The following is a 26084-nucleotide window of genomic DNA, read 5'->3' on the forward strand; positions in this document are numbered from 1 at the left end:
CTCAGCCTGTTGCTGTAACTCACTGAAGCAGAGTAGTTAGTTTTCCTCTGGGAGCCAAAACGCACGCTAAAGAGAGGTGTCTGCAATCCCTCTGCAAAAGTATTCCCACCCCTTAAACCAACAAAGGCCAAGTCCAGTCCTACAGATCAACTATCCCTTCTCAAACACACCTGTGTGTGATTGGCTTGTCAAAGAGAGCTGCAGGTTAATATCTCTGTGTCATAACAAATGTTTAACCAAACACAAACTTCAATGTATTTTAATGTGATTTTTTGTGACACAGCAATGCAAATCTGAGAGAACTCTAAAAAGTGTGGGCTACATTTTTATTCAGCGCCTTTTACTGCAATACCCCTGGATAGATGCAGTGAAATCAATTAACCAATTAATTTTATTATGAAAATTTGTTATTATGACAAGAATTATTGTTGCCTTGATCAACTTTAATCAATGCTGTTAAAAATCAAAACAGAACTGACATTGTCGGGAGCTCGCCTGGAGACTAAATCGACGTCGCTTTGTATGAGCATTAAGGCCTCCCAAAATTCAAGGATTTCTCAAACATGCATGAATGAGCCAAAACACTCCAGGAATGTTTTAGATGAGAAAATAAATTATAACATATACGGGATATAAAACTACATTTTTGTTTTATGAAAAACGGCCTCCTAACTTACCCCGCTGCCCTGCCTGATCCAGTGGCTCAGCCACCAGTTGCTAAAGGCTATGCTGCCGGTTGTGGACAGGAAGAAGACCATGTTGATGATAAAGACCAGTGGCCCTCCTGCAGCTTTAATGTATGCTCCATAAACCGACCAGGCGACTGCACCAGAGCCTTTTTCTTCTGCTTTCATCAGGCGCTCTGAAACAAAAGACCAAGAATAAAAGAATTATTAATATCAACGTTCAGCTTTAACCTCACATGTAACAGGAATAGACAGCGTCTTTCACCTCCGCTCTTGCGTTCCACCTTTGGCTCAACCTTGGCAACTTCAGCAGCGGCGTCAGCCGTTTTCACTTCTTCCGTCGTCAGTTTATTCTTTAAGTTCTCTTTCACAACATTCTGGAAGACAAATGTGAAAATAAAAGCTCAGATTTGAAACAAAAAACAACAAAAAAAACAATCAGTTTAGTGCCATAATACCACCCTGAATTTAAACAGAGATATAAGTGACAAGGTCGTTTTGCAACTCACCAGTGAAACGATTCAACATAAATAATGAAAGACCATGTATACATTAACATTTCTCTGCTGTCGGGCCCGACTATCTGTACTCATGCATTATTCAGCTTGTAATGTTCTGTATTGATGTGCATCAAGGGGCAAAGATCCTTTATTCAAAGGAGCAGGCTTTGTCCCGCGCGTGGCCCTGGCCTTACCTCCTGTTGCAAGCTGTTGAATAAGGTAGCGTAGTCACGCTCTTTACTCATTAGCTGTGCATGGTTGCCGTGCTCAACAATTTGCCCGTCCTTCATCAGGATGACATCATCACACTCGGGCAGATACTGAAAAAGAAACAAATAAAAAGGCAAAAGGATTGCAGGTGTTGCTAATAGACATGTAAAACAGACATAAAAACAGGAAACGGGTCGTAAAAGAACATTTCTAAGCTACTGGGCCAAACTTTTCTGTAAAATCAATGGCGCTGACTTTAGATGTCATTCATCTTATAAAAGAACAACAAGTCAGGGTCAGTTTTTCTATTTCTCTAGCTGTTTTGTTATAAGTCGATATTTAATCAAGACAAAATCTGCCCATCAAAAAACAGACTTTGCCGCACACATACGACTGATGACATCACATAAGGCCCAGTGAGTTATTTTGACACTGATCGTTTTTGTTTTTTGTAAGTGTTTAATTAAATTTGTCCTTCAAAAGATGCTGCTTAGTTTTATTCCACAGGATTGCTGCAAAATGCATGTGAGAACACTTGGAGAATTTGGCAGTAATGATAAATAAATAATTGCTGTAAAATAAAAGAAATACATTAGTTTCATTCATAAAATAATCAAATATAAGTAAATAAGCTAAAATCTAGCATTATGTAAAATATGTTTATGCACTTAGATACACAGTTAATAAAATACTGAAATAATGAAATGTTAAATTTCATATTTTCTGGATGACAGTCCACTCAGATGTTATTTAAACTGTTATTAAGTCTTTTGAAACAGACAAATGGTTCCTTAATCTGCATAGCAACACAACGTTAGACTGTAGCAGCCACCCACTGACTTTGAAAGGTGAGGCTAAGAGTTAAAATAATTTATGATGTGATGCAACACAGAAATATGGAACAGTTAAACATAAGATAGTTGAATAATTTTATATACATTTAACTTAAAAGCTAATTTTAATACATACTTTTCTTTATTTTATTAATTGAATAATACAATTCTTAATTATTTTATTTACCTAAATTATTAATTAATTAATTAATTAACAGATTTACAATTGTATTTAAATGACCACATCTATAAATATTTACTTAACAACTGCTTAATGCATTGAATTGTGGCACTTTTTACCTAGAACACAATAAAAACACATGGAAATGGACTGTAAGGAGGACTGGGATAGAGTGAGATGGCAACATTTCATCATCGAAAATCAATAGAGACAATTTTGAGTCACGCTCCAATAATTTACTTGTATTCTGATAAGATGCATTCAATGATTTTCAAGTCCCAGTCGAGCATCAACTGCTATGCCTGCAGAAAATTATCACCAGGTAGACTAAAAATGAGCCAAATCCTATCACACTCCAGTCATGCACCTGGAGTCCAACCTTTACCTTCACCATCATTTCAGTAAATGCCGGAGGAAGGAGAAGGAGGAGAAAAAAACAAACCCTCGCTTGGCAGCCAGAAAGCGAGACTTCTGGCAATAGCTAAGGTAATAAAGGTTCAGATTGCCACTGTTCTGGCAAATCACATAACTAAAAATGGAGAATTGGATATTAGCTGTGTAGTGGATATGGACGTAGATCTCAGACTTTTCTCCAAGTGTAATGGAAGTCTGTGCTATATCACAAATATGCAGTGAGGTTGACAGATGGTTCTGACCTGCAGCTGGTGTGTTACAAACAGAACCGTTTTCCCTTTGGCCGCCCCGCGAATGGCCCTGCTGAAGATGTGCGACCCCACGCAGGCATCGACTGCACTGAGTGGGTCGTCCAGGAGGAGTACGGGTCTCTCACTGTAGAGAGCACGAGCCAGGCTCAACCTCTGACGCTGCCCACCACTCAGGTTAGCGCCTTGTTCTCCAATCTGCATGACAAGTATCAAACCTGTGATATTCAGTGAATAAAGTACGAGGCGTCCCGTAAGTGAGGAAATACACAAACCTCAGTCATATCTCCATATGGAAGCTCAGCGAGATCTGGGAGAAGACAGCATGCTTCCAGCACGGCATTGTATCTGAAGTGGAAACAAATGCAAAAAAAAAATCCTTCAGATGCCCCAAATTTAATCTTAAGATTTGTTTTACTGTAACTCAAAATGAGATTTTTACCTGACCGAGTCAAACTCATTTCCAAACAAGATGTTCTCCTTTAGAGACTCGTTGAGGATCCAGGCATGCTGGGAAACGTAAGCGAAGCCACCACTTGCGGCAACTCTACCTTCTACCAGAGTCATCTGTTGTACAAAAGCAGAAAAATAGAAGCAAAGAAAACACTAAATGATACATTTTCAGCTTTTTCTGGGATTATTGTGCTTAATTAAACGAAGCCACTGAATCAAACCTGTCCAAGTAAAGCCGACAGTAGTGAGCTCTTCCCACTTCCGACACTTCCACAGATTCCAACCAGGGATCCCTTCGATCAGAAAACTTAACATTAGGGTTTGTTGAGCTGCAAAACTCTACAAATACCCTGGGCTTATTTGTGGAGTTACCGTTTTGACTCGCAGGTTAATGCGGTGCAGGGTCTTGTGCAGCGGCGGCCGTATGCTCTGGGTGGAGGAGATGGTGCTTTGCGGGCTCTCCTGCTCCATGTTTGTGAGGAGACTTTGCGCATTGGGAGCATCTTGACTTGCCTTGTTGTTGTCTGTGGAAATGTAGAGGCTGAGCTTCTCCCTGCGCAGCACTCGCTGGATCCCACTGCGCTTCTTGGGAGGCGGATTTGACTTTTTAACAGGGGGCCGCGCCTTTTCCCAGGCCAGAGTGGCGTCCACAAACTCCACTGCGTTGTTTGGATCCTCCGTTTTGGCTAAAATGATCTCTCTGTCCTCCATCATGAAGAGCCTCTGTGAGGTTAAACAAAACTAGAATTTATCGCAGGTTGCCTTAAAGTTTTTCACATGAGATTTATCATTATTTCTGTTACATAATGACGGACTTGCACCGCACTGGTGACTGCATTACAGAGCCTAATGCTTTTAAGTACAGTCTGGCCTGTCATTAAGCTCTTCAGCCCTTTATAATTCATGCTTTGGAGTGAATTTAGAAAGGAGCTTGGACCCTCTGATGCATCTTTGGCAGAAATGTCTGCTTACTTAACCCCAGCTGGCTCTGGGAAACCTCTCACCAACATGTGACTTTCACCGTGTGTTGGGAAACATGATATCAAAGCATCAGTATGCGGGTCAGGTGGAAAGGTCTGTAGCAACAAGATCGCCTTTTCATTTGTTCCAGGTAGAGGCCACTTGCCGATTCTCACACAGTACCAACATTCTAGGTTTATTTTAGATTTTCAACCCCCAAAAAAGGCTTTTACATTTTTATATGTACCACGACATTTTAAAATGCTTTGCAAAATTACTCATATTGTTTGAACATTTCCCCATTTAACCAACTTTGGTGTGTTTTATTGGGCTTTAATGTGACAGCCTGACAAAATAGTGGATATTTGTAAAGTAAATCAAAGGTTAAACATGGATTTCTTTTTTTTTTTTTTTTTTTTAAATAAAAATCTGTGAATAAAAAACAGTGGTATGTTTCAGTGCTTCACCACGGGGATGTTTGTGGTAAATTGGAAGCATGACTACTTATGGGCTTCTTTTAACAATACCACTCTCATATAAAGACCTGATATGTAGGGTTTGTAGTTAGTAAGCCATGTGTTCTTCATCTCTGAAATCAACTGTAAGGTCCAGATGGAGAACAGAGAATCGGAAATTAGTCATCCTACCAATACTGAATCGCTGATCCACCTGCGGAGCTGGATGACACAATGTGACACAGGGATATAATACAGAATGAAGACATTGGCAGAAACCACAGGCTTCTGTAGTTAGCGCAGCAAGAGCAGACAAACCGCTTCAATTTCTAGAGTCCATCTGATTAGGAAAAGTTTGCTCAGCAGAACAGGATGCAGATAAAAACACGTTGAAGATGGTACATGACTGTGCTGGCATTAAAAGCATTACATAGATTTGAAAAGGTTAGAGACCACTCCGGAAGTCCCCCACACTTCTCACGCAATTCTTAAGTGAATATTTTATATCTGGAATCAAATAAAATGATGTGTAAGCATTCTGTGGGAGGATCAAATCATGTTTGGTCCTCCCACAAAATCCTGTCCTGTCAACAGATTCTCCCACCTGAGCTGTGTCTGTAGCTTAACTCTGATTTAAACTTCTCCATCATGTTATCTCAGATCTTTCTGGTGTGCTCCATTAGTTATGCTTGATTTTGTTTAGATTAAAGGTTAGTCTACCACAAAAATCCCCATGTACAGACATCGCATATTTTCTGTAGACGTTTTCATCTTTCTCACCTGAAATCTACTGACTGCGACAGCCCCCTCCGACAGGGATCTCACAGCCAGAGGTGTGACTTTCAGGGCAAAGGTCATGGAGTTGAAAACAGCAACTACAGTGAAAGCCTTATGAATAACAGAAAGAAAAAAAAAAGTGACTTGCAGCATGTTTTTCTCAGTTATGACTCTAAAACAAACACAACAAAGCAATTTGAATGGATTCATTAGGCAAGTGACAGAGATGTTGTTTAAAAACAGTTAAAAAACAAACCACGTGCAAAGCTGACAATGTACAGTTATGTTCATGACTTGGTATGAATACCTCAGCGGCAGTGAGGTCATAGCCCAAGGCCATATGCAGGGTGAAAGTGCACACACTCGCCATCACGACGACTATAGGAGCCACTCCCACTGTGAGACTCTGGATGACCCCGGCTCTCTCCAGCATCCCCCTCTCTTCTGATCGCACCTCTGTGGGACAGACACGAAAAAGAGAGATGACTAAGAGGACAGGGAAAAAAAACAGTACAGTAGGAGTTGAGTGGCTCCCAAAGGGTCTGCCAATGAACATTTAATCAACAGCACCCCTAGAGTCACTAACCAGCACAACATGCATGGAAAAACGGATCCAAGAGGGACTACAAGAGCCTCTCTCTTCCAGGAGCTTAAAAACCTGCTGAGGCTTGATAACGCTCCGGGCCTGAAGCCCAAAAACTGACCCCTTCCTCCATGTTTGTATCTACTCAATGCATACGCTGGCTGCTTTGTTACCCGGGCGCACTAGGCGCCAACGCAGGAACAAAAAAGCTTCAGCATCTTAGGCTCCAGCAGTACAGTGTATGAAATATGAGAATTCCCTCCTCCGAGTCCTCCCGGAACATCTTATTCCCCGTTTGGATTCCCTTTAGATGAATTTCTGTGTGAGCAGCAGAGAATGAGTCATACACCCAGGCCAAACACCCTGATCATCCATGTAATGGTAATACTAATTGAAAGGAATGGCTCTGTAACCCGTAAGACTCATAGGTAATTAAACTGAATACCAATTATTTATCACTGTAATAGGTCATCACAGAACAGCAGTAAAACTGAGCCCCCCTTGATTAATTTGGAGAACAATTAAAAAGGGAGGAAAAGATCCTTATCTGTAAACATATCACATATCACATGGGGAGAAAGGCTGCGCAAAATTGTTTAAACATAACATCTTGGATGTTTTCTTTAGAAAAACTCGATTTGCAATTTTAACCATTTTTTTCCTCACTTTGTCCTTAAAGGTGCTCTATTGTGCTTCCTTGAACAGCTTAGGATAGATTTATAGGCTATTCAGAACATGTTTATTACATTTTTTGAACAAAACTATTCTTAAATAATGACATTTTAGTCTGCTCTTTGAGTTCCTTTCAGAATGATCCGTTTTAGGGCCTCTTGTCATTTTAAATCCAAATAAGCTGCTGTTGGCCACGCCTCCCATTCAACATTTACACTTGCATGTGAAAATGGGTACAAACATATGCACAATTGTACAACCGTACTTCTCTGGAAAGAAGAAGTGGGGTCTCCTGCACAATCAACAAGAATTTAGCAAGTGGTTTCTGAATGATAAATCAACAACCAAACATTTGTATTTTCAATCTGCCATTATACAGAACATACAGCCATAAAACCAGCTGACCAAATGTGCTGGAGGTCCTCTTGTGTTGCTAGGTGACAGGTAGGGCTTGGATGCGGTTGCTAGGTAGCAGCTCAGTGTGACTCATTAGTTGGGAAGTCTAGAAAATGGCTCATTTTCCAGACACTAAAAAATGGCTGGGTGGTTTTCATCATGAGTTCAAGCTGTTTTTAGAAGCCGTGGGTCCCAAACAGAAGCATAAAAATATGCAAAAAAGAGATTTTTTTCATGATAGATGATAAAAAACTGGTTCAATCATTCATCCTGTGAGTTGACCTGAATTCACAGCTGAAATAAAAAGAATCAGTAAAGCACACTCGTCAAAGAAAGAGGGTAGTTCCTGGGTGGGCTAAAATCACTCTTAACTATGGAAAAACCAGAAGTGCTTTAGTGGAAAAAAAAAAAACGATCCAGATTTTCCAAACATTAGCACCTACATAGAGGTAGAAAACATTGAGAAGCACTTAAAGGCTTCTCAATGAGAAGCCTTTAAGTGAAAGGAATGGCTCTGTAACCCGTAAGACACATAGGTATTTAAACTGAATACCAATTATGTATCACTGTAATAGGTCATCATTTTGAGTAACCCCAAATCCATTTGGCAGTAATCTCCTGTCATTTGCAGGTGACTGATATTAAAAATAAAGTGAGCATGAACCCACAGAAGAACAAAGCAGCTCTGGATTCTTCAGAAAAGCACAGAAAACGGGAAACAGGCCTTTGCATGTAAACGCTGAGTCATGTAGGAAGTCGACAGGCACTCACTGTGAATGTTCTGAGAGAACGCGTCTTCCCAGCAGTACATCTTGATGAACTTTATGCAGACCAGGATCTCGTTCATGAGCCTCACCCGGCGGTCAGTGACCGCCACGCACTTCTTGCGGAAATACGCCGTCAGCCTCGACGCGAGCATCTGTCCAGACGGCGAGGGAGAGTGGGGGAAACGATGACACAATAAGTGGCAGGAGAGGAAATGAAAGCAGACGCACTTGTATTAGCTGAGCTGTAGGGCCTCTCCGGGAGACCAGAGTGATAAACGCCCTTCACATGAACACCAAAGTCTCCGGCTGTGCCTGAGGTATAATTGGTGTAATTTGACGTTAACAGCTCAAAAGGTGATGGGAGATTTATGGTCACATAGTTATGATGCTATTAAGAGTCCTGGTGGGGTTCTTGAAAAGTCTGTAGAAACTATTGCAAAAAAGATTTAGTCAGCAGTAGAGTTTTTTTTTCTTCAGTCTTTTGCAATTTCCTCTTTGTTCCCCTTGAACTGTTTAACATTTTCTCACATTACAAGTTGAAATTTAAATGCAATTTACAGGAATTGTATGTGACAGATCAACACGGAGTAGTCTATAAATAAGTGGTGAAAGGAAAGCAGTACATGGTTTTTGTCAAGGTCTCTCAGACTTTGGATTTTCTATATTTTGGTATTTATATTCTGCTCCTGTGTGTTCTTTCAACTACTTATCCCATTTGCTCTGAGATATCTCTGTCTGCGCTTCATTTGGGTCTGGCTCTAAGCCAGCCATAAACATGACAGTTTTTCAACTTTTTTACAAATAAAATGTATAAAATATCTGCATGCATCTGTTGTCCAGTCCCCTTCACTCTGAGGCCATTAAAGAAGAATAAGTGCAACCAAAGCATTCAGAAATCAGCTAATAAGTCAAGAGTTTTAAAGTTTGAAGCTTAACACAAAACATGACAGGATTTAAGGAGCATAAAGATTTTTCTAAGGCACTCTGATAGACACAGTGACTGACACACAAAGCATCACATTCTCCATTGCCTCAACAAGAAATCCTACCATAATTGGGTAGAAGACGATGAAAATGGCTGATCCCAGCAGAGCTGTGGGGCCCAGGAAGTAGGCAGAGTAAGAAAGGCCGAGTATTCCCACCAATGGCCCTCCAGCCAGCAGGCAGCACACTGACACCGCTTCATACAGCCGCTGGCCATCACTGGAGCAGATATTGATCAGCTGGGCAGGGAAAGCAAAGACAATTCCTTGTGTTTATTGATTTAAGCTGTGTGACTAATTTTAGTCGATCTCGCCCTAAAAATGTGAGATTTGTAATTAAATGATCAGGACTGGTGCACTGGTCAACCATCTCAACCATCAATGCCGCCTACCTCGCCTGGGGTGATGTCTTTAGTGTTGCGCAGGCGGAGGATCTTCTGGAAAGCAAACGTGAGTGCTGCCCCACGGAGGCGTGCGGCGGTGCGGTAGTTCACAGCCCACATGAGCGCCAGAGACCAGGAGCGCATCAGCTCCATGAGGAAGATCCCGGCTACCAGAGCCAGGCCGTACAGCACGGAAATCTGGGAGCTCTGGGAATATTCCAGAAGAGCTCGGACCAGCAGAGCCTAAGTGTGGACAGAAACGAGGAGGGAAAATGTAGCAGCGAAAAAAGAAAGACATGGAAGAAAAACTGTACAGTTTAGAAAATATGATAGTGTAGAGTGTATTATTGAAAAGAAATAAAAGGAGAAATAATAGCTCCAAAGTAAAATTGTTAATTCAATACTAGCTACACTTAGGCTACATAGTCACAGAACAGCCAAATGGGACCCGAACCTGATTTTTTTGTCCATATGCAACCCATATTTGACTTTTTAACCCATTTCCAGTTTACTTTCCATTAGATTTCTCATTTAAAACATCAATGATGCCACGACACACTGTAACAAGGTTCACTATGGGTTTTGGAAGTATAATAGGTCCACAGCCTCCCAAGTCCCGCAGAGTGCTCAGCAGTGAGTATGAGGTGTGCTTTCATTTCACACCTGATGCACCTGGAGTGTTTTTTACCCAACAGTTCAACCCTGAGATGCTGGGTTTGATTCCAGGCCCACTCTCAGCCCCCTAGCGTTTGTAGGAGCAGTCAAATGATGATAGGATCCGTTTTGTTAACCTTAGAATCAGGTGTCTGCTTTCTGCAGATACCTGTGTGAAGCGGCCTGGATGAAAATCAGCACCTCCAAATTAGAGACCATGGTCGTGAACCAGAAAAGGAGAGAGTGTCCTTTCCGGGTCGGGTACGAGGTCCTACTCCAAGTGTCTGGGGAGAAGGAAGCCTGCGTCTCTCTGCTTAGGCTCTTGTCCCTGTGACCCAACCCTAGATTAAGCAGTATAATGGTGGATGGATCTATAAAACCACTAAAGCCATGAAAAAACTAGCCCTAATCTCATCTGATCAAAGAACACAACTGCAATTAAAATCCTAGTAGAGCTCAACAAACTCCACATGTCTAAATTTGTCAGGCACGCTCAGAAAAGCCTTTCCTGTCCAAAAAACACAAACAACTGGTTGGCATGTAGATGGTGTCTAATGCCTATTACGAAAACCATTGTCAACCCCCAAAATGCTACAATGCAGCACTTTTCTAACAGGAGTCATGTATTTTATCTGCAACCCTCACTACTCTGTTCACAAAGATGTCAATATAAATATGGATCCTCATTCAGCCTAGTGGCCAGGGGCTAAAAGTACTGGACACAGTGTCATATTACATGTATAACCCAGGGAACGCCACAGGTTACTGATTAGAAGTGAACCAGAAACCTCTAGAAACTATGGTCAACTAAAGAAAAGGAAAATATAACATTTAAACAAATGGTTCAATATTCAGTAAGACAATATAAGTCCTCTGTCAGGTACTCACACTTTGCATGAATGCATTTACATTTTAAAGACTTTCTGCATACCTTTAGAAGTGTGTGCAAATAAATGTGGCCAGTGATGCATATAAAATCCAAGACCACTTAAATATCTTTATCACATCTTAAACTGCAGGAAAAACGCCACACAATGCTGCTGTGTGATCATGTGCAGCAAGCAGTTTAGAAAGCAATGGCAGAGAAATGCGTCACTGACCAAAAGCTAAATCCAGTTAATGCTATTAAAAGTTGGCAGCACTGATGAAACAAGGCAAACCTACCACAGCATTAAAAATAAACTGCTAAGGATAAAAAGGAACAATGCAAGAGAATTTAGATAAGAAGTAAATTTAAACTTTAAACAAGGTTGTGAAGTTATTTCAAATATCTGATATGGAAAGACTAGAAATATGCACCTATTGAATATTTTCTCTGAGGGCAAATAGGCAAAAAACAAAACAACAAACAAGCAGAGACATAAAAAAGAACTACACATTTCTGACCACAAATTATTTTGAGTTTCTCCATCACCATCAAAGGCTTTGCTTTGCTTTAAAATAGCAAGTCTAGCAAAAAAAGTGAATGAAGAGATTTAAAGTGCAAACAAGAACCCTGCAGGTGAGGGTTTATTCTCAAAGGAGCATGAACATAAAGAGGATTTGAATGGTACTCACAGGTCCAACGAAGCCTGTCACCATTGTGAGGAGGAGAGAGAAGATCGCCACCAGCATCCGGGTTTGGCAGAACCTCCAGAAAACTCTTGTCAGCGATACTCCCTCTCGTCCACGCATTTTCAGCTCACTGTGCCACAACAACCCGAGTCTGAAATAATACAAAAAATAAGAGAAAGGTTCACTGCTATTGCCATATTAAAGCATGCAAGTTTGGCCTTTACAGAAGTCGAGATCATATTAAGTAAAAGAGAGTATTCTATATATTGCTCTTTTGTCTTAAATTATGTGCAGGCAGTGTATCAGAATCCCAAGAATCCCCCGGGGGGGATAAACAACCTGGCAGGCAATAATTCTATGTAAAAACCACAAGAGACAAGCAGCTAGTGGTGATAATAAAGAAGGTGACCTACAATATAGAATCATGAATGATGCATCACGTAATTAGTCTAAGAAAGGAAGGTAACATGTTGAAGATGCTCTAAAGTACCTCAATGGCTGCAGAATGTCGCTTGAAGTGGATAAATATCTTGTTGGCCAAATGTTTCACGGCTAATGAGTCTATAAAGCAGCAGCGGAGCAGCTGCAGAAGGTAATTTACGCCCCAAACGACTTTATTAAAAACGTATCAGAGATAGACGGAGCATTAAGGCAGCTACACGTTCACGCTGCCTGATAATTACTATTCTAAGTCAAATGGTGCTGAATGTAGGAAATTACAATTAAACAGCAGCCAAAAGCAGCACACTTGAATTAGCTGAGTGTGTGAGAGAGAATTAGAGATGCAATGCCTCATATTCTATTAAAAAATAGGCAAGCTTCTGAAAGAAAAGAAAAACTTTTAAATGAAAAAAATCAATACCCACTGTAGTACTCTAAAAAACAGATGACAAAATATGAATTCACTTAATAATATGGCCACTATTTGAGCTTTACTTTCATGCGAAGACTTTGCCATACAGTGCCACACTATTTAAACTTGACACAGAGTGGAATAAAAAGTAAAAATGTCAAATGCATTTTTATTTAATTCTTTGTGTAATTGTTGATAAAATTTGTAAAAAAAAAAAAAAAAAAGCACTTATAACAAGATATTTTTCCAATGTTATAAGTGGAAAAATCTGCCGTTGGAAGTAGAACTTTTTAAAATAAGTACTAAGGAATTATTGACTTCAAAACAAGCTCATATATAAATTGTGTTTTGTTTCAAGTGTACCAGGATATTTGCACCAAAAACTAGGCAGAAATACTGGATAAAATTTTGTGTTTTTGGATGATGGCTTGAAAAGCCTTCTGGAAAATTTTGGGCTGCTGTTTAGCAATCTGAGAATGATTTGATGTTCTGTACAAATTCGTCCCTGACCTGTCTAGTCTGTTCACTGTTGTTCATAATGATGTTTTGTTAGGGAACAAACGTCTTTATTGACCAAAATTGAGTGCACAAACAAAGACCTGATCACAAGACCAGAGAAATCACAGATGTTTTTAATTCAATCACTGAACCGTTGAAATATTTCTAAAAACAACAAACAGCCGACATTTTTTAGTAAAAATCTGGCACAACAATAAAAACCCTAACATGAACATAACAGTCAAAAGACGTCTGCGTTGCAACACAAGCTCTCGTGCGTCCGCAGACTGCCGCTGAAATGTAAATGAGAGCACAGGGGCAACAATGTGTGCTCCGTAAGCGGGACTGTTTGCTTTTTAAGCAGGAATGAAATGTTCCTAGCAGCCATCGGCCAGATGGCAAGCAATGCTGATGTATCAAGGAAGTGCTGGCCGGGACATCGCGATCAAGGTTTGCACCTCACCGAGCACCAACAAGTGTCAACTCTCCCAGGGTTCACTTTCTTTTTCTCCCCTCCAAATTCTCCATCATCTCTGTAATGATTGCATAACCATTCCCGCTGTGTATGACATAGCGTAAAGCATACAAACACAGCAGAGAGGCAGCAAAGTGGTTCACAAATGCTCCTTTTGAGTAGTCACAGAAGAAGTAGAAATGCACCGCCAGACACTGAACCACAAATCTTGATGCAGAGCAAGTCACGCAGTTGTCACCAGATTCAGAAGAACTTCCTCAAAAGTCACCCTCCTCTCTATTGCCAAGTCATGTCATGGAGATGTGACGGCACAAGAACAATGAAGAAAAAGGCGCTTCGTTTTCCGTGAGGGTCTAAATGCCCTCTAATGCGCTTATTTCTGGTCTTGATGGTTCATTCAGTAAATGTGAGCATCACTATTTCTTAAGCCGTGCTTTGGCAGCCAAACAGAGACAGTCAGTGACAGCTAATTATAATGACAGTCAGGGAGTCTGTCTGAGACTCAGGTGGAGGAGTGACATAAGCGCACAAGTCAGGCAGCAACTCTCACTGTAATCTCTAATCCCTGCTATACTTAGACGCCCCATCCCGACCCCAGCACAGTGTTCCTGCGTCAGTGTAAAGGAGAGACAGGCTGATCGCCACTTAGGTCTCGTGGAGCACACTGAGCACATCTCACAAACAACAACAACAAACAAAAGTACAGCACCACCAGCTGTGAGTTGAAGGTGGCCATCTTTCCCAGAAGAATTTTAAGTTAAGGATGATGTGTAAGACTTACCATCATACTGTGTTTTATATTTTATTGTCTAAAATAATTGGGAAAAGGTTAATAATATTTCAACAATTTCTGGTCCAGACAAACTTCTGTATATTTTGTTGGAATATTATGTGTTCAAACGACACAAACTAGTGCGTATGTGCAACTGAAGTGAAAAATTGTGCTACGCATTAGTTTTTAGTAGCTCTGCCAATACTTTGTAAAATCCCATTTTTGCTGCAATAATGGCTGCAAAACCTTTGGGGTAAATTTTCAACACTTTGCAGAACTAAACACTGAAGTTTTTGTCCATTCTTCTTTGTAAAACAGCTCACATTCAGTCAGATTGCTGTTTTGGATAATTATTCCTTCTGGTATTAAACAGCCTTAGTTTTCTCCACATGTAGTAATTTGCATGTAGACCAAAAAGTTTAATATTCTTTTCATCTCAGAAGAGCGTCTCATTTCACATATTTGCTGTGGTCTGAGATTCTGACTGATTTGTGCGACTATTTTGGTCATGTCAAAACCTTCAGCTTGAGCCAATCCACTGAAATCCACTCAAAATCTATCATGATCAAACCCATTAGCCTGCTCTTTTCTCTCAAAGCTTGCTTTCCGTGCTACCAGCAAGTTGGTGTTTTTGCTTTCAGTTTTTTATTGAGTCAATTCTTTTATCAAAATGTGAAAAGCTACCTGCCTGAATCTATTGAACTTAAATTTGGTGAATCTGGGCTGGATGACAATAAGCTAAAAATGAATTCTTCCATGACACGTTCATGTCATTTGGTAAAATAAATAAAAACCTGAAATATCAGTGCATTTACTGGCATCTAAACCACAGCCAGTTAAAAAAAACCATAGCACGTACCAGACACTTTTATCTAAGAGGGTCTACAGGCTCTAAAAGGAGACAAATTATCTTTTTATTTCTTTGACTCTGTGAGTTTTCTGCCACTAACTGAAAAATCAGAATGACTATTGAGTTGAACAACTGTGAGGTGGAAAATCAAAGATAAAGGATTTTATCAATATATAAATTAATCTAAAACCTCCTCAAGTTGATACACCATTTTTTCTTAAATAATCAAAGGAAACTTGATTTTTTTCCTCTTGCTATTTTTTTCTTTTTCTCCTCATTTATCCAGACTAAGATGATAGGACAGCCACTCAAAATAGAAAAATCCCAGTAGGCTTTTGTCTTTTGGGAAATAAAGCAAATATTGAGGTTAAAGTCTAAAACTAAATTAGATGGCATCAGCCCTTGTCGTACTTTCTATAGCAAAAGAAAACTGAACAACTTTCACATTTCTTCAGTTCCATCTTTTAACGTGTTCAAAGCCTCCAGTATTTCAGGAACAATCTGCCTTTTTACACCTCCGGTCGCTTTCAAGAGGACAATCTCACCTTTGAGTGTTGACCCCTGATTCTTCGTGGCATGACAATCCCCACACATCCGCTAAAGACAAGCTGGACTGCTTGTAGGCCTTCAGTGCCAGCGGGGAGAGCCATTGCAGAGTCATAAAAGAGAAGAGGCCGGCGTTATCAACTGGGTGCTGATGCCTGGAATAGAGCAGAAGATGTGGAAATTTGTGAGAGCCCTAAAAGTGCAGCGCTGACACGGAGATGCTATGTTATTTCTCATGGACGAGGTGACTTTGATGGCCAGAGTCAGCAACGGGAGAACCCTGCCTGCAGTGTTTGGACAGCAATTTGCACATTCGTCACAGAAATCTGAGAAAGCAGTGAAAAACAGCAGGGCAGGAGGGGTTTATCAGGTGAGCCATGCTCAAACATGGTGCTGTGTGTCACCGAGGGATAAGTTCCCATGCCTTATCAGGGCCTCCTGCTACACCCCAACAGTCAGCAGAAAACCACTGAGTGAACAGCACACACAATGTATGTCACATGCGTTTAATAATGTCATAGAGAGAAGCATTAACATTAAATGTTTGAATTTAGTCTTGTTTCTTTTAAATCCACAGGATGAAAAGTTTAAACACTCAGCTTCCCCATCAATATTTGGTTCAATCAGTCAATCAATTATGCATATTTGTATAGCACATTTCAGCAACAAGGCAGTTCAAAGTGCTTTACATTATAAAATTACAATATACAGTCACAAATTGAGAAACCAGTGGCAAATGTTACATTTTGTCGAGTGCCATCATCAAAACAATCATAACCGGGGGTTTAAATCCCATGAGAAAGCCACATTTCTTTATAAGCTTTGTTCCAGCAGTCAGCATTATACTGGAGGTCAAGACTTAAAAAGCTTAATGTTAGCTGCTTTATGCATTCCAAATCCAGCCTGCTGGTGTGTTTGGGTTCATTGTCCTGTTGGAACACAGTTGTGTCAAATTTTAAATCACAAAGCTGAAACTTTAAAGTAATATTGACAAATTTAGAGACAGTCTTCCATTTCCACAAACCCACAGCATGATGCTGCCATCAGCATGGCCGGCCGTTGCTAAGAGTTTTCTAGGGTTTCAAAACTTTCCTTTGACTTTACCAAAGACTGTACTTTCTTAAAACCTTCTATAGAAAGTATTGGGCTTGTCTATGCCGGCATTTTTTATACATTAGTGGAGTTTTAAACTGGAACAAAGCCCGTCACAATAAGCAATAAATCTCCTAATCGAATGACAAATTAAAATTAGCTCTATCATTTCTGTTTCAATAACAAACATTTTTTTGGGAGGGCAGTTTTGTTAACTTTATAATCCATTTCATTTATGCTTTCAGTTGTGTGTGGTTCTTATTTCTGCTTTATATATTGTTTTTTGTCGCTTTGTTTATTTGTTAATTATTTTGGATATTAAGAATGTCCAAAATAATTATTTACAAAATTCAAGTTTATTATTCATTAAGAGGGCAAGCTTGCATTCTTATAATTATATTGTTTGGAAATGCTCTCAAAACAGCAATGTTGTTGTTTATCACAATAATTTCTTGGACAACTTATCATCCAGCAAAACTTGCAATTGTGACTGAAACTTCTTTCTTGGTTTTTATGTTTTCAGTCCCTGTTGGTGCAGAAGTTATTCACTGGAAACTGTGACACTGACGTTCAAATATCTTTCAGTTCATGACTGACTTAAACTTCGCTGTTTCTTTGATTGTTTCTGGACATTAAAACCAGTTCTATTCAATCCGAGCATCACAATTTGGGTGAGACTGTTGAAATTCAGGCGGTATTCGGTGTTCCAGCAGAACAAGGAGCCCAACAGTCCTGACCTCAAATATTCAGAGAATCTGGGGGACTACGCTTCAAAGCTGGGTCACTGCCAGGTCACAAAACAATTTAAATAAATTGCAGCGATTCTGCCAAGAAGAGTGGTCAAATTTGTGGTAAAAAATATGCCAGAAGCTTGGCAGCACAACATTAATGTGAAACTGATGCTCATGATTCATGCATGTGCATATTTCTGTTTCAGACTTCTGTCGCAAATGTTAAAAGACATAAACATTAAATAAATGACTGACTTGTGTGTTATCCTGAAGGGCTTTAAAAGCTGGAGGCTTTTGCGGTAGCGGCCTCGTTTCTTCGGCCCCCTCTCTATCGATGTTTCGCTGTCCTCCTCATCCAGGTGGGGCGGTTGTGGAGATGATAGTGGAAGGCCCTCCACCCGGCCAGCTGCATCCAGGGCATCATCGAACATGGCGGGGCCTCTGCAGATTTAAAGAAAAGAAGACCGATTAAAAAAAATAAATCAAATGCTTTATATCAGCTACTGACATAAAACAACAACTACCACCGCTACTCAAGATACTAGTCAATTTTAAAAACTGATTGCGCTGGATCATGGCAGGAGCTTTGTGTGTAGAATGACATGTTTTTATTAAAATTCTTCAATAAGTCAATATTTATACACTGCATGCCATAGAGCAAATAGGTATTGATATGTGCAAGCTGGAAACTCGTCGTTCAGTCCTGAAGTATGCGTTCATGAAAAAGGAGATTTAAGATGGATTTTTTTTTTTATTTGATACAAACAAAACTAAGGAGATAGAAATGGGAGATAGTTGATTAAAAGCTGAACATTTTAATAGTACCAGAAGGAAAGAACGTAGCGCAGAACTCTATTTAAAGTTAAGTTATTTTAACATTAAGTGACTTTTAGAGTTATTTAAAAGCTACTTTAAATAGCCAAATGATTGAACTGGGAGATTTCAAATATTTCCACTTTCATAATGAGACAGCCATAAAAATAACCCTTGCAAACGTTTTTTCTAGTGACTACGCTGCTCATGATGGCAGCATAATTTGCTGCTGATTTGTTATTTTTGTAGACTTCTGTTCATCATTTTTGGGTTGTTTGGACAATTATTTCCCCTGTTTTACGATGCAGCTGCAATAATTTTTTGCTTAATAAAACTCTCATAATCAAATTTGCATTGCCTTTACAAAAATTGAAAGCTATTCAGTAAAAATAACAATAAGGAAAAACCTCTGATCATCTTTTAAACATAAAATGTTATGTTCGCTTCAGAAGACAGAGTTACAAGAAGGGTGCAAATCGAATACAAATATATTAAGAGGATATTAATAATATTTGAAACAACTTCAGTTGCAGCTTAAATGCTTTAAGACAAAAAAAACCTTACAAATCCGACTTGCTGTAAGAGATCTTTTGAGAATCTTTAGGATGTACTGACACAAACTATGATGATGTGGTCCAACTCTCTCATCACTGACATAAGATTGCGTAACCTTATACCGCAGCAATAATGCCAAAGTGCTTCTATGCCAAATGAAAAGCCCAGCCTTAAAGGATTTGTTTTGCCTGTAGACATTTTAACATATGATGAGCTGAAAGCTGTGAAAGCTTCACTGTTCTCCACATTTCTGTCAGCTGACTCACTAATCTTCACAGAAATGCACAAATCTAACGGACTGATGTATTTTCTAACAGGCAACAGGTTATCTTGGTCTGAAATGCTATGGTATGCGCTTTTTTTTAAAAATCACTCCTAAGCTGACATTTTCAGCCAAACTCTCAGTGGGAATAGATAAAACACAGTAATCCACCTGCTCTGTCTTCCTTTAACCCCAAGAGTTATTACAGAAGAGCAGTGTTTTGCTGAATCACCCTCTGCGATGCAGATAGTCTTTTATTAAAAAAACAAAAAAACACCACCTTGCTCGCAGGTCAGCACCTCTCTCTAGCATGCAGAGCTTATCTATTTAAAGACGGCTTGCCAGCCGCTGTGAGTGCTCAGAAGCAGGTGTCTGAGCCGTGCCAGCGCGTCCTGTACACAGTCACTGATCCCTTCTGTAGAAAAGCTCCATTACAAGGTCAGCCTGGCCTGGTGTGGGCCACAATACTGTCCTGGGAAAGCAGTCGGTGAGGAGATTCAATACTGACAGCTCAGCTGGGGCAAAACAGAAACTGATACCAGAAGTAGTGTTGGGAAATATGCAGAAATATACAGTCACTGTTGATGCAGAAAAAACCAAAGTTTAGAGGTTAGGGGAAAGCGCAAATCCACAGCCCTCGTGTGCGAAGCTTCTCTAATGGCTGTGACTCAGCGCGGCGGCGACTTAATGTGCGCTTAAGGCAGCCAAAGTTTGCTTTCATGCAATGACAGTGTTTTAAACAAAGCAAATAATCTAAAAAAAAAAGATCGTTCCTGTTAGTCAAGTTTGGTTAGAAACCAGACAGTGCAGGTTTCTGACACACTGTACTAACTTGAGTGCTGACTTGTAGACAGTGTGTCAAAACAAACATTCCAGCTGAAAAATGGACAGGGAAAAACACTTAAGAATTTTGAACAGAATTCCTGCATGTTAACAATGTTAGTTGGGTTAAATTAGTTGTCTGATCTGATCTTAAAGTAAATTCTTATGTCTTTATATCTTGATTTTAATCAGTCAGGCTGTTAAAGTCTATTATATGTTGCTTTTTGCAAGTTTTTGAAGTTTGACAGCTTTATAACTCAACTTCTGTCCAGCTTCACTTTAAGCAATATATTTCTGCTCCGTCGATTAATCAACGTACCTATGTATATACACAGAAGATTTATCAAAAGACCGATTTTAAAGAGTATCTATATCTGTTTCCATGCCTATAGCTTAAACTATAGAAAGCATGGGAGATGTTCTGGTATTAAGTAATAGAGTATGATTTCAAAAACACTTAACATTTTTCATTGCACCTCTAGAGTTTAAAGTCCTTCAATGAAAGCACTGGAATGTTTGGATATATTTCAAGTGTCACTGCAAATCTTTCCATGTGAACACATGAAAATTTGAATAACACTAAAAAAAATACAAGGATAAATCCTAGTAGTTTTTTTAGTGTTATATATAATTTTATTCTAGTTGTAATAACAATATTCATTATTTTAGCAAAAGGATTAATTGTTTATTTTTAGTTTTATATAAAAACAACTGAGTGATGTTTTAATTTAACACCACTGTATTTTTACTCAACAGAAGAGCCACACAACATGAGAGAAATGTACCACTGGTAACAGTTTGACAGGCAGAAATAGCATTTTACATGGAAAACAGTGATATGCGAAGGAATGTTAGCTGAAAACATAACATAGATACTCAGCTAAAGAAGCCCTTTGTCAGGTCCTGGATGGATTGTGTTCAGTAAAAAAAAAAAGTATTTTATATACTGTTAACCTGAGAAGTACACACTGAACATAGAGTTTCTGTACAGTATGTTAACAACTATATTAGAAAGCTCTTAATCTGATATATGCCTTTTTTTTTTTGGGTAATTTCTCAGTTTCAGGCCTAAATCAGAACAGGATGAATCAATAAAACTGATTTCATGGGTGTATTATACATCTATTAAAATGGCTTGACATCCATCCATCCATTATAATAACTTGTTTGTTCATCCATCCTGTAAAACTGCTTGACCATCCATCGCTTCATTCATTAAAACTACTTGTCCCTGCACCCATCCAACCTCTAGCTTGTGCAGTAAACTCATATTAAGCTATTTTATTGACACTGGGCCAGGCAAAATGCACTAAAAACTCTAGAAACTTGTATGAGTGTGAAATTTAAACATGAAGAAACCGTGTCAACAGAGTCTTCAGTCCTGTCATGATCAGGTCTAACCCAGGCAGTCAAAAGGTCCAACTTAAAAACTTCAGAAGGCTTCCAGAGATCACTTCATCAACAACACTTTTACAATGAGCTCTTTATGGAATAATATCGAGAATGTATAACTGGCTTAACAGTTGTTTTGAGTACTGTACATTTCCACTTGTTATCACTTACGTTTAGTTCCGCCAGTCGCGGGTCGCTTTGGTAGCAGTTCAAATGTGAAGTGTGCTGAAAATCAAAAAAGGCAGCTGAAGTTGGTCATGACGCCTCCTCTTTTAGCTTTTTAAACTTTTCCGACGCCGTGCGGACACATCTCCCTTTAGAGCCGCCGCGGTACTCAGATGGAAACACTGGCTCTGAACATGGCAAACTTTCCGCCTCACGTGTATGTAGTGCGTGCTGCTTCCTCCCAGCGGTGTCCACGGCTCTGCTCCTCCGTCACATAACGACCTAAGGCGGTCACACAGCCCGGCAGGGGGAGAGGAAATCCCGGCTTCACTCTGATGTAACAGTGGCTCCGCCAACCGGTAACTCGGCTGAGCGGTCACCTTGGTAACGGAAAGGAAAACAATGGGCGGAGCAGAAAACGTGACAGGGAATCTGATTGGTTATTCCCTGACGTAGTTAAGGAAAACAATAGATGTGATTGGCTATCCTCTGAATTCATGGATCGTTGTGTGTCTTTGTAGGAAGATCAGACAAAATGAAAAGGACAAACACTTTGCATAAATCCTTTGGTTTTATAGTTTTTTCCCCCCTCTGAAAACTCATTAAATTCAAATATTGAAAAAAGCTATAAGCACTGAATAAATTAAGCATTCAAACGAATTTGAAAAATGCTTTAGAAGTAATGCTTCAATGCATTTGTTTGAATATGAAGGATTCAGGCCAAGTAGAGTTTCTAGTATTCTTTCAAAGTTCAAGAAATTTTGGCTGATTTCACTTGAATCCACACACACGCACAATAAACTCCCATTGACTACAAATTATTGTATTCAGAAAATCTGAATTGCTCTCAAAAATCAAATTAACACTGTGGGAGAACAATACACCTCCTTGAATAGCGTTTGTAGGCTGCAATTACAGTCTCAACCAAATGTTATTGTGAACAATAAAGCAAAACAAATCCGACAGATCTTAAAGGTAGGAAGGGCAGACTTTAAAATCATAACTGAATATTTTTAAAGGTTACAAATTTTACTCAGCCGCCATTTTGTTCCTTACCTATCTAAAATCAGAGAACTTGTATGTATTCTAAAAACAGAGAAGCAGATTTGTGCTTTCCAAAAGTGGTTAGGTGTAAGGAAAGTTTCTTTGAAAAATACATTTTTCTGATGTTTCCTAGCAAGCATCTGAGGCCTTCACTGAACAGCCAAACAGACTAATGACCAATTAGCTGACGTCTGAAGCACAGCTGGTTCCACTTTTTATTTAGGGGTATCAAATTGATGGGGACAAAAATACAAATACAAGGCACATTTTTCAAATTCATTGTGACATAAAACTAAAGTTTTTGTGGGTAAAATAAGTTTCAGATCATCTTGCTCTTATTTCAGTTTTACAGCTTCACTGTTTGGTAAATTATTTGCTGCAAGAAACAACCAGGATTAAGATGTTTGTTGTTTTTATGCTGCTGTGTACAAACTCACAAAGCAATGTTTTGGGCACATAGCTAAAATTCATACCATACATTGAGCATTACATTAATAGTTTTTTAAAAGTCTAAGGACAGGATATGTCAAGGAAAAACACATCACAAAGAAATCTGAAAAGCATGAGGACTCAAACATTTCAAGGCTCAAAATAAAAAAGGAATCAGCAACTCCAAAGCCTGCAGAGAGCCTTTTGATGTTCAAGGGACATAAAAATATTAAATATATAAACATGCTGTTTCTGACAGGGAAACTTTCCTCACTGTGCTTTGTTAACTGTTCCTTTTCAGTTTGGGTGGTATATTGAGATGTTTCTTCTGCAAATGACTTTAACTTCTTCCCTCTTTACAAATAAATCAGTAAACCCTGATATTTAAATGACTAAATTTAAACTATTAAATTTAAATATCTGAGTTTTTATTGAGAGACAAAATATACATGTTGTGGACCCTCATGAATTAGCAGTTGTCTTGCAAACTGAAGGTGTTGGGTGTGATTCTAGCTTCCTCTTGCTATTTGTCAAGGTCAGTTTTAATCCTTTTGAATTGCAGAACGTTGATATTGAAGGACTATGACTAGCTCCAAATCTTTAAACATCATCTCAGCTCAACAGCTAGATTTCTGAATCTTTGAGACAGATGGATTTTACAACTGGACAATAAACCCCAAAGCACATCAAAACTGGTTTGAGAATGGATAAAACAGGATAAAATTAACTATCTGGAATAACCTTAAGCCCACTGAAAATGTCTGTAACATGAAACCAACCATTGCAAATGGACTTTAGTATTTCTGATGAGAGTAGGAGTCAAATATCTTACGTGAATTATACCAGAATTTTGATGATGCACACGAAAAGCACATGAATTGGTCCAGCATCCAAAGGAAATGGATTCAAATAAAGAAAGATCACAACAAATTCAAACCTGCTTTTAAGATTCACTGTAGTTGTATGTTGTACAGCAATGAACTAACAAAAGATTTAGTAAAAGATCAAAATAATATGACTTGCATGCTAATGACGAGGGTATGCAAACTTCTGGCCTAGATTTAGCTCTTCTTCTATAAATGTAGACCATCACTACATCAAAACACAGGGATTTCAAAGTAAAAAGGATGGAAATCTTTAAATAATATTTAAATAATCTGGCATTTTCATTCATGGACGTTTAAAACAAAAGCTGTGCAAAGAAAAAAAAAAGGTATAGATTTTTTCATCTTCTGTTGCCCAATAATATGCAGCAGCTACCTCTTAAGTAAAGACCTACCAGTAGAAGGAACTTCTCAGACAGCAGACCCAGCTGAGGGAATAGACGTGTTGGTCAGATAATCTATTATCATTAAAAAGAACATGACGCCTTTCTGGTGACGAGATTGGAAATATAATTTGTCTAGCAGTTTTTAATGGCCATGTCTGGACTGCTGCTGTAACCGCAGATACAGTAACCATAGATCCTGATGAGTCCATTTGGGGAATGGACCATAACATCTTCCAGGAAACGGCATTGATCTGACATTGTAATTGCCTACTTTACATGACGAGATCTACCATAAACATTTTAGAGTATTCATACGGCTACTGTAATTGAAGGCATCTCGCATTAATAATAAATGCACAGGCAGGAGTTTTACCACATGGACAAGGGATACATTGACACAGGGATGTACCCTGTAAGTACCAGGATATCTGCTGAAGGTTTGTGAAAATACTGAATAAGTACTGGACCTATAAGATCTAGAAAAGTACAGATCAGGATCCAGGAAAGTACACTGTGAAAACTGGAAAAGCACATTAAAAATGTAGGGAAAGTATCCTGTAAATATTCAAGGTGTCCTGTAAGCTCTGAGAAGGTATGATTTGCGTTCTGAAAGGCTGAACTTATCATGAAGGAAAGTACATTGTATGATCCAGCAAGGACCTTGTAAGAGCTGTGAAAGTTACAAGTAAGTACTTGAAAGTACCATGTATGTTTCAAAAAGGTCATCCATGTGAGGAAAGCATCCTACACTATTCAGGAAAGTACCTGAATGTTCTGAAAAGGTTCCCTGTAAGTGTGTTTAAGATCAAGAAAAGGACCCTACAAGATCTGAGAAAGTACACAGAAAGTAGAAAGCAAAAGTGCAAAACAAGAAGTTTACTCCTCTATTTGGAAAAGTGTGCCCACCATTGTTGAATCACAAGAAAGATGAAAATGTTGACTGAACCTTGAACTGAAGTGGGCCAAACATATCCTCTGCTCATAAGCACATCAAACAATCCAAAACTTATATAAGAAGATGTTTATTCAGTGAGCACAGAAGGTCATCAGGCCCAAAACTTTTGACATTTCGAATAAATGTTATGATGCAGTTTGTGTGGAGACCTTTGTGTGCACAGAAAATAAACACTCTACTTTTGTCCTCACATTTGCCTGAAATTGACACAGGGAAAAAAGTGCAACTTTCTTTTTCTCAACAAAGAGTCCAATTAATTTTAAGCTGTCGGACTAAATGTCAAAGTGTGGGAAAAATAAAAAGTACATACGTCATTAAGGGAACCCTTTTGTTCCATCTGTGAGGAAAAAGAACTAAGTTGCATATATAATAAAATTAGTGTGACAACATAAATCGTTTTTAGATGCCGTTTCTTCATCCTTGAACATCTCTAAGGTGTAATGTGGCACTGCAAACTTGCTGCCAGCCGTCCCCTGCATGACCAGCAGACAGAAAAAAAAGCAATAGTTGGAATTGCGAAGAAAACCATCGATAGGGTCTCACTTTACTGAGCTGGGAAATTTGCAGAACTTCTGCAATCAATGCTCTGAATGCGGACTGTGTTATCAACCCCCTGAGACACTTAAGATAAAAGCTAAGCCACGGTTCAGGCTAGAGCACAGCACAAGTCCCTCTATTTCTGCTTTTCTGCCTCTGCTTCGTGATTTAGGGGAGAACTGGGCTGTGGCTTATGGATATGTTCGGTGAATGAAGGGTACTGAATCTTTTATAAGTGGATTTAAGGTGTATAACGTTTTTCTATCTAAGTCTAGGAGCTACTGAAAGTTATTAAACTTTCTCTTTTGATATGG

The 26084-nt window shown here is 39.2% G+C and overlaps 1 protein-coding gene across 1 annotated transcript in view; it reads right to left on the bottom strand.

Moving 5' to 3' along the window:
- LOC103471521 (multidrug resistance-associated protein 5) overlaps positions 1–21928 on the bottom strand; it is a 34078-nt gene extending 12150 nt beyond the window's left edge. Inside the window, exons 1-17 of the mRNA XM_008420567.2 lie at positions 21542–21928; positions 17782–17967; positions 15703–15858; positions 11713–11860; positions 9511–9744; positions 9185–9358; positions 8140–8287; positions 6025–6173; positions 5721–5828; positions 3898–4248; positions 3747–3818; positions 3515–3639; positions 3348–3420; positions 3067–3270; positions 1381–1506; positions 952–1063; positions 678–862 (exon numbers count right to left, since the gene is read on the bottom strand). Of these exons, the coding sequence (XP_008418789.1) occupies positions 678–862; positions 952–1063; positions 1381–1506; positions 3067–3270; positions 3348–3420; positions 3515–3639; positions 3747–3818; positions 3898–4248; positions 5721–5828; positions 6025–6173; positions 8140–8287; positions 9185–9358; positions 9511–9744; positions 11713–11860; positions 15703–15858; positions 17782–17957 (2541 nt within the window). The 5' untranslated portion in view covers positions 17958–17967; positions 21542–21928. The remainder of the gene's footprint in view (positions 1–677; positions 863–951; positions 1064–1380; positions 1507–3066; positions 3271–3347; positions 3421–3514; positions 3640–3746; positions 3819–3897; positions 4249–5720; positions 5829–6024; positions 6174–8139; positions 8288–9184; positions 9359–9510; positions 9745–11712; positions 11861–15702; positions 15859–17781; positions 17968–21541) is intronic.
- Positions 21929–26084: the final 4156 nt, after the last annotated feature.

This window comes from Poecilia reticulata, linkage group LG10, assembly GCF_000633615.1.
Source record: "Poecilia reticulata strain Guanapo linkage group LG10, Guppy_female_1.0+MT, whole genome shotgun sequence".
Taxonomy (NCBI): domain Eukaryota; kingdom Metazoa; phylum Chordata; class Actinopteri; order Cyprinodontiformes; family Poeciliidae; genus Poecilia; species Poecilia reticulata.